The sequence below is a fragment of the Melozone crissalis genome, unplaced genomic scaffold (genome assembly GCF_028551555.1).
Source record: "Melozone crissalis strain CALT ecotype California unplaced genomic scaffold, PUWL_Pcris_2 ptg000018l_1, whole genome shotgun sequence".
NCBI lineage: Eukaryota > Metazoa > Chordata > Aves > Passeriformes > Passerellidae > Melozone > Melozone crissalis.
This window is the reverse complement of record NW_026535796.1, coordinates 10,673,651-10,687,703: the sequence shown is the minus strand read 5'-3', so window position 1 is coordinate 10,687,703 and position 14,053 is coordinate 10,673,651. Positions and strand designations below refer to the sequence as shown.

Here is a 14,053-nt window from a genome sequence, read left to right as displayed (position 1 = left end):
GTCTGCATCATTCCTCTTTCCTACCACTGTATCCCTGATTAAAAGTCAACTACCCCAGAGGGACTCAGTTCCACTGGAGACTTAAAGGGAAACACACAGACTAGGAAGCTGCATGGGGAACAGCCTCTGAAAACTGCCAGCACAGGACCCAAAGTGTCACAGCACTGCAAACACACTGAGCATCTGCATCAGGACTCAGGCACTGGCACAGGCAGTGAACGTTTTGTCCCGAACTCAGCAGCATGTGGCTCTGAAAAATGCTTAAGGCTGGCTCTGTTACCCACTGGGACCAAAAATGGGAGAGATCCCAGGAACCTGAGCCTTCTTTCCTCTTGTGCTCCTTGAGGCCAGTAAAACACAGACCTCTGCAAGGAGGCTGACAGGAATCCATGGTGCCACAAGAAACTCGGACAATTAATGAAATAATGCTAAAAACCAGAATAATATTCTAAGTTTTGACATGATACCCTTCGCCCTTTCTCCTTCCATGTCTTTCAAGAACCACGAACTCAAAGAAATCAAAATAACAAAAAACAGAAAAAACTGGACCCATTTTAGGTTTTTCTTCCTCTCTAATTATGGGCTAAATAACAGCACAATTCATTACAGAAAAGGGGAAAAATTACATTAACATATTTCAAAAACATATGAAGTGAAATGAAATTAAACAGCCCTAATTAAACACCATGTTATGGGACTTCTCAGCTATGCTGTGACTAATTTAAAGGGGAGGTGACACTTTTCTACTGGTGTCTCAATTTTTTTTAATCATTACAAGTGCACAGCCTTGGTCCCATCCCTGAAGTGTTAAACACAGTTTACTAACCAATATGATGAAAGATACAAGCATCCCTAGAGTTCTTCATAGCTGAATCACAAATAATTTAAAAGAGCAATAAACCTAACCGTGGCTTTCATAAAACATTAATTAGAAAGACTGAGAACACATCTGTTGCTTTTGTTACATTTTTTTGCCCCTTTCTGGTTCAGCTGTCTTTCCCCCACGCTCTTTTAAACTCTTCTCAGGTTCTCAGGACTGCTCTTCTCATGAAGTCTCTGTGCTTCCTCACACCTCCCTCCTCGTTTCCGCGGTGTATTGATTCCTCCTCTGGCAGCTGTTACTGGCACACACAGCACCCAGCAGGCAGGAGGAGCTGGACCTACTAATGAGAGCAACTTGTGTGTTAAAAGCTGCGAGTGTTAGTTGTAACCACTCACGCCCAGAGTAAATAACACAACAAATCTGCTATGCAGGAAATCAAACTCATCAACTACTGCACAAGAACACCTGAGCTTTAAAATTCACAAGCAGGAGAGGGATGGGAGTGGAGGCAGTTTAGAGAGAACACAGGCATTCTATCCCTTGTCCTTTGTGAATTTCTGCAATTCCTTGGCAGGCTGTGGAAGGCTGGGAGGAAACTGTGATCATGACAGTTCCCAGTTAGGCCCGAGAAAAGGGCCTAAAATGCAGTGGGGGCTGCTCATAACACCAGGCTGTGCACAAGCAAGATATCCTTGGATCTCATCACCAAGCCACTGGCGATGGCCTGATCAACAGAAGAAAAATTACTCCATACAGAGTTTAGCATTGTATAGACTGCAAAAAACTCCATCAGCAGTTTCAGGTGGCCAAGCTTAGAAGTGGTATTTGATACATTTCCTCTGAAAGAGATAGCAAGATATCACGGTAATTTGGACTACATCTCATTTAATTTCTTATCACTACAACTCACGTATAACCACGTGAGGTGGTCACTCTATCATTGCAGGCACTGCACCTCTGCATTCAGACACAGGACATTTAAGGCCTCTGTTCTTTTCTACCAACAATAAGGTGGACAAAGCTCAGCTGTGGGTGCTTCTGTTCAGAGAAATCCCATCCCAGCTGTCAGCAACAAGACACATTTTTGGCCTAAAGGAGGTCCCACATGGCTCCTTCTTCCCCCATCACTGACGGGGCTCACACTAATATCCAATTTCTGCAATAAGCAACCTTTGACTGGATGTAGTATTTACCTGGCTCCTCACCAGTGTCTGTGCTTTCACACTGCCTGAGCTCTTTACAGAACAGGATGAGTTTATGTTTAACAGAACAAAGCAAGATGACGTAAAACACCTAAGGTGAGATAAGGCATCTGAAGCAGGTTCTAGAGAAGAAAGAAGAGAACCACTATGGCATCTAAATAAAGTTTTTGTGATTTCACATTTCTCTCGAACCACGAGCAAAAGGAGATAACCCAAAACAAAAGGACACATTAAAAGAACATTTACAAAACAGTAATCACTCCCATCTAGCTCAACAAGATAAAGTTATGCTATTAATTCATGAGTCCAAAACATATCATAATGTGTGACAACAATATTTTCCTGCTTTCACAACAGCTTTATAGTACACATTGAAAATCAGTCTCAGAAGAAAAGCAAAACTATGCACAATTTCTATGCACGTACTCCAGGGGGAGGAGAAAGGCTGAGGTTAATGTTTCATTTTTTAAAAAGTGTGCACTGAACAAATTAAAAATATATATTTCACTTCTAAGTCACAGGAACTTACCTATAGTTTAAAATAAACAGCCATAGATGCTCAACAAAAGGTTTGGCAATTTCTCCCTACAGAGGCACCCATCTATTTACAACTGGGAGTGTTGCCAATAGAACAGCTACCAAAAACTTCAAAAGGTTCACATCATGAATAGCAAGTCGCTGGCCAAAGGATTTTATGATATGACCAGCTGTGTAACACCATATTGAATTATAGACACGCTGCCCCCCAAAAATGCAAAGAAGGGGCGTTAAACTTATTAAAAAGCTGAAAGAGAAACCTCGATTTTTTAAATTAACGCTTTCTACGGGAAAGTATTTTTAACAGGGAAAAAAACCCCCAACTGCACTATGGGACTTTGTAAAGAGCAAATCTAAGCAGCTGTTCCCACCAAGGCTGCTTCAAGCTCAGCGAACTCCTCTAGCTGAAGCCCCAGCCAGACCTCAGCCGCTTTGTGATCAGAACATTCTGCTTTAATAAATGGCTCTCTTAAACTCGCTGGGGGAGAGACATGAGTCAACAGAGGAAGAGAGGGATAATGTTTCTGTTGACAAACATTTAACAATTGGCAACAGACAGTAGGAAACGGGGACGAACCCGAAAGCTTGCCAAATAAAGTTATGCTGGAGGAACAAGGCTCCTTTTTGGAGCAGCACTGCAACTCTCCACAGATTCCAGAAAAATATCTGAATACAACCAAAATAAAAAAGCTGCAGTTGTTGAAGAACGACGCTCCTAATCCTAATATTTGTGATGACGTTTTTCCATACCAGCCAGAACGGGTCAGAACTCCTCCGAATCAAATTACTGCAAATCCTTTGCCAAAGAGTCTGGTTTTGGTCGCAGTAGTCATCCACGTCTTAGTGTTCACACAAGCCCTTGTGAGCTGCATGAGCAATTTTTCCCCCTCATCTTACAACATTTCTGCAGAAGACTTGCCAAAGCATATGTAGCATCTTGGTCAGACTCCTTATTCAGGCAAGCCAGGACCTTCGCTGTCTGATTACGTCCTGGAAACTCAGTTCTCATGAAAGGGCAAACAAAACCCGACTGCCGTATTAAGGGTGAACAAATGTTCCCCTCCGAGCGCTTACTGCTGTTCCAGCTTCCAGCCTCCCCGATGGCCACTCAAGATCCAGAGGGAGCCAAAAGCAGTCTCCCTCCTTGCTCCGGAGAGGAGCGGGGCTCAGGAGCGCCCGTGGCCCGGCCAGAGTTTCCACTCCGGCTCCAGCTCCCTCCTGTGCCGGGATGCCCCGTGGGCAGCCGCGCTGCCCTGCCCGGCGCCGCCGGACCCGTCCTTACCGCAGCACTTTGCCCACCGCCTGCAGGACCATCTTGCAGCTTAATCCGGGTTTGGGACTCTGGGCGAGCACGGGCCGTTCACCGGGGAGGCTGCAGTGATCCCCCACCATGGTACGGCGGTGCGGAGCGGCGATCGCGGCTCGCTCGGCCCGGGCTCCCCGCCGCCGTCCCGGCCGCCCGCCCCCGCCGGGCCGGCCCCGCCAATGGCGCTGGGGGCGGGCGGTGCCGCGGCTGCTCCGCCCGCCCCGCCCGGCCCCGAACCGGCCCGAGCAGGGCCCGGCGCCGCCCCCGCGCCCCGCGGCGCTGCGGCCGCACGGGCAGCGCGGCCCGGCCGCGTTACACAACCCGGGGCAGTGCCGGCACGGACAGCGCGGCTGCCCGGCACCGGCACCGACAATGCAATCCTCCGCCCCCTTTTTGGCAGCCGGAGAATAAGCAAGGCAAAGCAGGAGGGTGCCTAACGGAGAGGACACGGGGCAAACGTCCTGCTTTGCTGTCTGCGCTACGGGCCCCGTCCGCAGTGGGGCCAGGCTGGACTCCCCGTGGGAAACGGAAATAAAGACGCCTTTTGTCAGCAAGGTTCTGCACTGCTCTCAGCACTCTGTGTACATGCAAGGGCATGGGCTACCAGAGCTACATACAGTCTTACATCGTGCATGGCAGTCCAACAGAGGAAGGGTGAAGAAGAAGGCTATAAACAGCAAGAGATGACTTGTCATTGTGACCAGAGTTAAGAGCAAAGCACTTGGGTAATGGTCCTCAGAGGATGAGCGATTAAGCAGTGTCCCCAAACACAAGGTCCATTGTGACCCACCTTCACTCTTGCCTGGATAAACCACTTGGCCATGTGTTTTCCTAACAGATCTTACAAAGGCAAAGGCACTGTATGTCCACTCCTTAGCCATGCCATGTAACCACCAGTCCATGCCCCTTTTGGACAGGCAGCTGTGCCCACTGGTTGCAGATGTAGTATTAAGAGCCAGATCACAACAAAAAATGTGTCAGGTGTGGCATAATGTGACCTAGAACAGAAAGTCTTGAGTACATGACTTATTCTGACACACTGAAACCTGGCCCAGGACATCTCAGAGAAAACAGTGGGTTTGCCATTTTATGTGCACCTCCAAGACTGGCTGTAATCAGAAGGGGCAATTCCCCATTCAGAGTACAGCCAAGTGTTCCAGTTTGCCTACTGAACAGGCATCCTGCCCTGTAAACAGAGGGCAAACATGCTTGTTGAATTCAGCTGAGCACAAACAGTGACATTGCTGCTGCCACCAGCCTGGCATCACCTGGTCAAAGCAGGCTGGAATGTGGCTGCTGTTTGCACAAACCCTAGAAACCGCAGCCCCGTGATGCAACCTGAAGGAACAATGTGCTGCTGCTCAGTCCCAAAGCATCTACCCAGGCAGGGGTGTTGGTCAGCTATGCACTTTTAGTTCCATGTCCAAGTTAGGCCTCCTCACCCTTGTGAAGCAGGAGGTATTTTGATTCCCACTGTACAAGCAATCCACTTAAGATGGAGTTTTAATCACCTCACTGATAGCACACAGGAAGCCTGGAGGTGAACACAGCTCGGTTTTCCACACTGAATCCTGGCACTTCATACATGGGATAATCCAACCTACGAAAAATCTGATGCTCTGTCAACCTTTCCCCAAGCAAGAGCAACTTGTGATAGTAACATTACGAAGCAAGAATCCTGGCAAATGGAGGATGGGCACCTGCCCTTGCTTTGTCCATCAGTGAAATCTGCAGAGAGAATTTAGTTTTTTAAAGAACCACCTTAAAAACAACAAGCCTGTGATATAAAGCAGCTTAAGTTTTAATAAAAGTCTGTCTATCCAAAGTAAATTAAAGAAAAAATCCAGGAGTAAAACCAAAATAAATACAGCTCTGTGGTATTACAGTTGTATTAGGAAAGTTAGCCTCTCCGTGACTCTGACTGCAAAACAGTGGCTCTTCAGAGATGGAGGTTCAGTGATCTCATGCAGGTTAGGAACTGATCCTCTTCTGGTAAAACCAAAATATTGACTGAAACACAACTTTCAAACCTGATCACTTTTTACTTGGGTGCAAATAAATGGCTTATTTCTCTCTTCTGCTAGCTTCCACATCAGCTCAGCACTTTTCTTTCCCTTTCCTCAACCACATGTCCCTGTGGCACCCACCAGTTTTCCTCTATTCAAGCAGTATCCTCTGTTTTGATCGACTACATGCTACAGTTTACCATGTATTAATCTGTAATACAGATTCCATACAAGTTGTGGGAAAACCCAGCATCTCTAAATCAATTTTAAATGCTTCAAAATAATAAAAATCACATTATTACAGGAAGCACAACTTAGGCACGCACACTTTATTTAAATGGCACCAACATAAATAATTTAAACCACATGTGCAGTACAGATTCTTACAACTTTTCACGAGACTTAGAACACACAAATGGGTTTATTTGAGAGCTGCTTCGTTCAGAAAGGAGAGTACTCCATCTACAAAGAGTGTTTATTTGAACACAGCTGCTGGTCTGATCTCCACCTGTGCATATTCGGAAGGATGCATATCTACACTTCCTTAAGGGTGTGTCTGCAGCCATCAGAAATCCTGCCTATTTACATTCATCAGAAGCCTCTTTCACTTGCTTCCTCAACATCCTCTGCATGTAACAACTGTTGCACCTTAGCCCAAGTGTGCTCCAGCACCGGGGAATGCTTCTAGCAAGTGCCTTTCCCACCAGACAGGCAGCGTTGTGTATTGAAATCATCATTAAACGTTAAGAGGAATGCCTGTGAATGGACCTACAAACAGCTTCACGGCTTGTATTGGATCTACAGACACATCAGCAAAACAGTGACATCACCAGAGGCACAGAGAAAGGGCACAGCAGGGCATTGGGATGAGGGGAGCTCCATTTCTCCTCACTTACACATGACTACACGTGCTAGCAACACACTGATGGAAAGCTTTCGACACTGATCCCAACTACCAAGGCAAGGAATATTTATAAATTTTATGAATAATGCTTTGTATTTATAATGTTGTTATAAGCAGCAGTTAACCATTATATACTTATTTGCCCCTTTTACCATTCCATAAAAAGTACATGTAAAGCAGCCACCACAGGGATGTATTCTGGTACTTGGAGGTTGGCAAAGAAAGGGAGTTGTATTCAACCCAGACAAACAAACAACGCCGAGGGGGAAAAAAAAGAAAGGTACAATTCAGCATTTATATGCATAGAAATGAAGCCTTGTAGCATCAGACTGCAAAGTCCTGTTTTAAATTAAGCTTAATTTTATTGTGTGTCCCTGTCTGACATATAACATTTCAATTTTTGCAAGCTCATTTTGACTTTAGTGTGCCCTGATACCACCTAGCCAAATACCCTTTCCAGTTACCTCACAGGGTACTCCCAGGTGTCTGGAATCACTGAAAATCAGCAATGAGAACATTTTATCCTTTAGCTTGCCTCTAAGCTGTGTTTATACGAGATTACATTTGCTCTCCATTTTGTCATCCTCACGCAGCAGATGGCACGAGCAGCTCTGCTCAGTATCAGCACTACAGGCATGGATTTGGGACAGAAGACAGCCTGAAGACAAGTTGTCTCAGTCTCAGAAAACAGTTTGGAATGGTCAGAGTGAAGGGAAAACAGATTTTAAAGGTACGTGTTCAGCTCCACTCTTGAGATAATAGCAGGAGCAATAGGTCTTCCTGGCCACACACAGTGCAGAAAGTTTGTGCATAAAAGACTGAGCTTAAAAGCAGCACATTTGTAAGTGACAAGGTGCCTACATTTGCTGCTTTACTGAAAACTCTGAAAATAATGACAAGTCAGTGTCTATCCTGCAATCATCTTTGGCTTCATCAATACTATGGGGTGTTTTTTCTAAAGCAGGCAGAGAGAAAAAAAAAAGGGTTCACAATATTCTCACCTCATCCATAATATGAGAAACAATAGTTTGTGGCAAGAAAAGCAAATCAGCTCAAAATATCAGTAAAGCTCCATTGGAAACTCAAAAAAAAATTTATACTAAGGCTTTTTGGAAGGGATGCACAAAATAAGAAGCAGGAAGGGTTCATCAAATACCACTTTACTTAAAAGTTAAAAAAAAAGAGCAAAGGAAAAGGAAAGAGTGCTGCTGTATGTACTGAACAGAGAAATCGTGATCTCAAAGGTTTTATATTTCTGACAAGTGTGTAGGTGCATCTATTGTTCTAAAATCCCAAATGTCAAGTTAAGCCAGGCTCAGCAAGTGTGTATGGATGAGAGATGAAGAACGTGAATGTGTTGAAGGAAGCAGCAATAAAAGCAGCTCTACAAGAGATACTCAACTCTACCAGCACTGAACTAATATCTGAGCACTATAAATAAAGGATGGGATGATCACACTCAGACCCTACATGACGAGGTAATCTGAAATAGAGCAAAGAGTTCATTTTTACCACCTGCATTTCAGCCAGTCCTCCTGAGTCAGCCCATCTAAAATGACAGAAGCCCTCTGAAAACACACACTGAAAGAACACTTGTTTCCTGTGCTCAGGCAAGTTTGTGGCAAGTAGATTCTGAGTCAAGGAATTGCCATGGAGTTGGAGTGAAACATCAGATTCAGACATCAGTTTGTAGAAACCCTGAAAACTTATCACTATATATAAAAATAATTTCTGTTATTAGAAGTTATTCTGAATCCTAGGCAAGTTCTAATGTTACTTCATTCTCCTTAAAGCTTCCCCTGCTTTCAACTGCAAAGGTTCTGTGCTTTATGTACTAAGTTGTTGTACACCATCCTACAGCAGCCAGTTTCAGCGAGGATGAAGCAGGCCCTGTACAGTACTTTTCCTACAGAATTCATTCCAGTGGAGTTAAACACCACCATGGCACAGCCCCAGAAGGCAGAGCGGTTCCCTCATCCCAATTTGCAAAACAATGTGCTCAGAGCTGCTATATACAGGAACAATAAACTGGAAAATATTTGCAAATAAAGAGCTCAAATCCATCACCCTCATAAACCGTCTTCCACAGAGACAAAATGTGCTTAGCAAAAGCCTAGTAGTAGCTGCAGGTGACACTGGGACTGGAGTGACACACAACATCTGTGTCAGCAAGGGTGAAATCCCTTTTGTTCTTTCAGTGGGGAAAAGGGTGAGAAGAAAACACAAAAGATTGAAGGTGTGACAGTGAAGCTAATGCATTTATCCTTTTGAGTGCCCAAAAATGTCTTTCAACACATGGATCTCACCAAGCAAGTCAAAGGAAGAAACCTTATTAAGCAGAGTACCTGCTGATGGGCTGCACGGGTTCTTACAGCACACTGTAAGGACTGAGATGCTGAATTTCTACCATTGCAGCTGCTGTTAGTTCCTTCCCAGAGATAATACAAGTGACAATTTCATCTCACACATTACCATTCCTTTTTTTTTCTTGCCCTAATTTTAAAGTTTAGCTAGGCTTCACTCCAGGGAAGCATTAATGCAATATGCATTTGATACAGAAAAGCTAAAATGAAAGACTTCTGTTCTTTCTTTTCCTCCCCCAAATACACTGAACCTCAAGCTTCATATAGAGAGGTAAAACTTCTAAAACTTGGCTAAAACATTCTCCCCAGGGATTGTTTAACATATTCAGAACTACTTGCTACATATATACAGAACTCTCCCTGTTAAGTTTTACAAGACAACTACTGTTTCTACGGACTTGGGTAAATATGGCATGGAAAATTAACTCCTAATTGCAAATTGGCACAAAACTCTAGGCGTCAGAGGTGTAATCAGCACAGGAAAGGAGGGTATCTGTGGCAGCAGTGTTATTGGTCACGACTATCTATGCTTGGGTGGGAAAGGCACAGAAGGAAAAAAGGGAGATGCTGGGAGTGAACTTGCAGAGTTTTCCCAGACAGATGGAGAGACACAAAGGAAATAAAAGTTTCCCTCCTTTTTGGTGCTAAGAATGGCTTCATTTCAGTACAGTAAATGATTTTATCTGGTTATGCCACATTTAGATGACAGCACAAGGAAAAAACAATTCATGCAATAAGCATGAAATTTATTCTATGAGATTTTTCCCCAGGCATGCATTACAAAATATAACACACACAGCTTACATTATGTAATGAGAAACTATTTGTTGTAATTCCTGGCATTTACAGAATAACTCCTTAGCTACAACTTCTGAAGAACAGGACCACAAAATCCAGACGTCACAAAATTAACTTGCTTCACGCCCAGACCAGTGCAAATTTGCATTCCACACTCAACACCGAGATGCTTCATCCAAGCTAATTTGATTTCTTAACACTGCTCAAGCCCAGAGCACAGATTTAGCCACGTAAACAATGTCATAAAGTTCCTGAGCTACAAGCTGAAATAGTTCAGATTTATGATCCTGGTGAAGAAGGTTCCAGCCGGCGCTCAGCAAAGGCTGAGTACCAGCAGTGTTTGTGCTGGGCAGCTCAGCCAGGAGGAGGGGTCACCTCCCAGTAAAACCTGTTGGGTCAGCCTGCAACCAAGGTGTGTGCTGGACATGGGCGGATCAGCCTGCCAGCCAAGGGGAGTGCTGGACATGGACACTGGGATCAGCCTGCCAGCCAAGGGGAGTGCTGGACATGGACACTGGGATCAGCCTGCCAGCCAAGGTGAGTGCTGGACATGGACACTAGGATCCCTGGGATCCACACATACCCCAGCTTTGGCACAGTTCAAGTTTCACTGCTGCTGTTTCAGAACAGTTGTGGAAGTAAAAGCGTGAAGATCTTGCCGTTGAGGAATCCTCAAACCTCAAACACTGCTAAGTATTTCAAGCCATTTGAAAACATTAACAATTCTTATTCAGCATGCTAAATGAGAGATGTGCAAATGTACCGGGGGAAAACCCCTGATGTTTTCTAGGACAATTCCTGACACTTGGTTATAGTAAAAACCTTGTACATGAGAACCTGTAACACCCTCACAGCAGAGTCTTGGCTGTATCTGCAAGAGAGCATGTGGGACACAAATACTTATGTAGCTATAGCCACACAAAACTGCATAGCATGAGTAGCTTGCTTGGTGTTTTCCTAAAACTTCTTACACAAATACAGTCTAAAGTTTTAATGCTATGATTTTCTGAAGAAGAAAATGGTTTTGAAGCTATTCACTTACCCATTTGATTTGAATACTTTGATGATACAGAACTTCCAGCATTTTACAAAACTCAATACGATCATATTTTGTCTTGAGACCAACCTTCCCCTACAAATTCTGGACAGATTTGAACAAAGAGTGGCAGACTAATACAATATAAAGTTAAGGCTGCCATACGTGTTTTTTCAGGCTCTGTACTAATATATTCTGGAAGTGCACTGGCCTAGTTTAATGAGGAGCTGGTAGAATAAAACAAGCTTGTGTACACAGGACTGTTGGGTTGTATCATGTTCATTGTTTCTAACTAACATTCCTCCAAAAGCAAGCTAAGCCACTGAGGGAAATCATGGCAGTAGTGAAAAAAAACAAAACAAAACAAAAACCACCAAAAAGGGGAAAATTTGTCAAAAACATCACTTTATACAAAGATAATACAAAACAGAAGTACTTGAATTATCTCAAACCATCAGAGGTTTCCATTTTAGGCTCAGAATATTTGAGAGCTGTTTCTTAAGGTGAACCTCCTGGAAACTTACAGAGGTCATGAAAGGGTCTACTTATAACAGAATTGCCTTCCAAACTTCAGTTAAATTATCACTCTACATGACACAAGTATTTATTACTGTGACAGGCTTGCACTGCTGAAACAACATAAAATAAAGGAAATCAACCCAACTCTCACCTGATCAAGGAAGAAGTTAGAACATACAACGGAACAGCCCTGAGTTTAAGCCAGTCATGGAGAGACAGGGGTTTAAATTAACACCATTAAGCACACATCTGTCATTGAGCAATACTGGTGTATAGGAGGCTTTTCTGATGCTGTCTTCCTTTAAATCTCCATTTTGCCTAGAATTTGTTCTATGGCTACATTTTCACCTTTCCCCCCACAGTGCATTACAACACCTGAATGAATGTTTATTTACTAGGAAACAAAAGCACTGGCTGACAGAAAAGCTTCGCTGTTCTGGTTAGACAAGATTGCCATTTGTCATGTTTTAGTAATGCAGTAAGAAAATTAGCCTTGCCTGCCTTCAGACAAAAGAAAAGTCACACTTAAGGTACTGGACAGAAACTGAGGACAGGATACCACCGTGTCTACCAAGACCATTCTGTATGAACTTTGCCAAATAAGTCTCTTCCCCAGTTCTACAGCCAAAACCAAAGAAATTACTATAATCTACATTTTGCATTTCTTGCTTTGCATACTTTTCCTAAACTACTTGCTTTCAGGACTTTGTCAATACCAATATGTACTGAGACTACAGGGATCAATGGGTAATTATGTCAAACTACTGTAATTCCTATTTAACTGAGTAATACCATTACTGTGAACATAGCAAAGGCATCTTTTGGAAATGTCTGATGAAAATTGCTTCATGACTAGGAAGAGGCACAAAAGCTCCAGTGTTACTGCCAGAATGTACAGGCAGGTAAGGGAGATACATATATACATAAATATATATAAATTATACCTAAATTCAGTGATAAAAATAAAACAGTACTTAAAAGTATTTTCACATTTTTCTAGGCTTCTCACTGGGGAGGGGAAAGTGAACACTAGGAGATGTATTCACCCTGCATCTTGAGATGCTTCTGCACTTTGAAGGAACACTATGTGCATCAAGGAGATGTGCTCCAACACACAGTAGGTGAACCTTTCCCTTTCAACGTTCTGCTCTAAAAATTGTTTGAAACTGGGGAAAATACACAGTGTTCTACTATGCAAATAGCAACTTCCCTGTATAATTATAGTGCATTTTGCTGAGAATTGCATCATGACTAGAATACTACCAAGAGGGCAAACATGTAACCACTATTCTTAGTTTGTTAGAAAATTTTTCCCACATTACATAAACACGTACACACCCGGACTTGGGCAGCATCATCAATCTTTTCATTGTCTTTACTTTAGTAAAGGAACAGCTATTTTTCATTACAGTAGCTTTATTTTTATTAATGTTATGAAACAGATATTAAATTTTCTCCTTCAGCTTTCTTCACTGTTATTTTTCCCTTGTCTTTACCACAGTTGCCTAAACTTTTTGTACTGGCATGCTAATTTAAAAAATAAACCTTAAAACTTCTGTAAAAGAATTCACTTCTAAATGTGTGTTGAACAGAAGAAGAGTGTCAAGGATTCTCCTGATGTTTTGATAAAATGAATGTGTGCGCAGCTGACAAAAAGCATAAATAGGATGTATTAATAGGATTGCTCACACTAACCAGAAGCAGCAAAACTAAAACATAGATTACTGAAAATATCATCAAAACTTTACAAGCTCTTCCAATGTTGACCAGAAGTATGAACCATGCAAATTTCCTCTGAACAGATGCAGCCTTATATAACTTTAATTCTAGACATATCTCTGACAAAAAGTCAGCCAGTTCCACACCTGAGCAAGTCACATTAAAAGAAAAGACACAACAGCTAAGAATTAAGCAGCTCAAAAGCTAACATTGGTATACTGAGTCCACATTTAAGCATCTGACTGATTATATGTTGGAATTCAGTTTTTCATTTCTTGGCCTGAAGGGTGCTAAAAGACGGAATATATTCTGCTCCCAAATGTTCCCCTACAGGCTTAATGTTAGAACAAAAAGGGCATGGTATTCTAACTAACTCTACAGGGTAAAATAAATTCCTTATTTTCTCCCCAATACATGCTCCATTTTTATACAAAGAACAAATGGTCAACTAAATGAAATTTTTAAAAATAATTATTTATCATAAAACAATATTCTTGTTGCTTTTAATGACACAATATTCAAAACATCGCTACTGCTGTTTCTGAAAGTAGTAAAATATTTTATTCCACAAATTAGGCTTTGCTTTGTTTGCATATGCAAGGTGTTCATGCATATTTGGAACCTAACCAGAGCTATAGTGCTTGTATGGTGATTCTTGTATGAGGGATGTTGTTTCTTGTCTTTTCCTATTAATAAATTCATAAAGAAAATGAAAAAAGACCCACCTAGCTGAAGTCAGTATTCATACCCATCACAGTGTGGGTGCATATCAAAACACAGCACAGACAGAAGTAATACCAGTGAGAAGTCACATCCTGCTGCCAGCCCAGGCAGGGACAG

At 42.7% G+C, this 14,053-nt stretch overlaps 1 protein-coding gene across 2 annotated transcripts in view; it reads right to left on the bottom strand.

The window, feature by feature from the left end:
• The window catches only part of MOB2 (MOB kinase activator 2), a 108,799-nt gene that overhangs the window by 25,629 nt on the left and 69,117 nt on the right, over positions 1–14,053 (bottom strand). Inside the window, exon 1 of one of the 2 annotated variants that reach the window (XM_054276231.1) lies at positions 3,845–3,992. The exons of the other annotated variant lie outside the window; for it this stretch is intronic. Coding sequence (XP_054132206.1) covers positions 3,845–3,954 — 110 coding nt within the window. The 5' untranslated portion in view covers positions 3,955–3,992. Of the gene's footprint in view, positions 1–3,844; positions 3,993–14,053 lie in introns of those variants that run through there. 2 annotated transcript variants of the gene reach the window in all.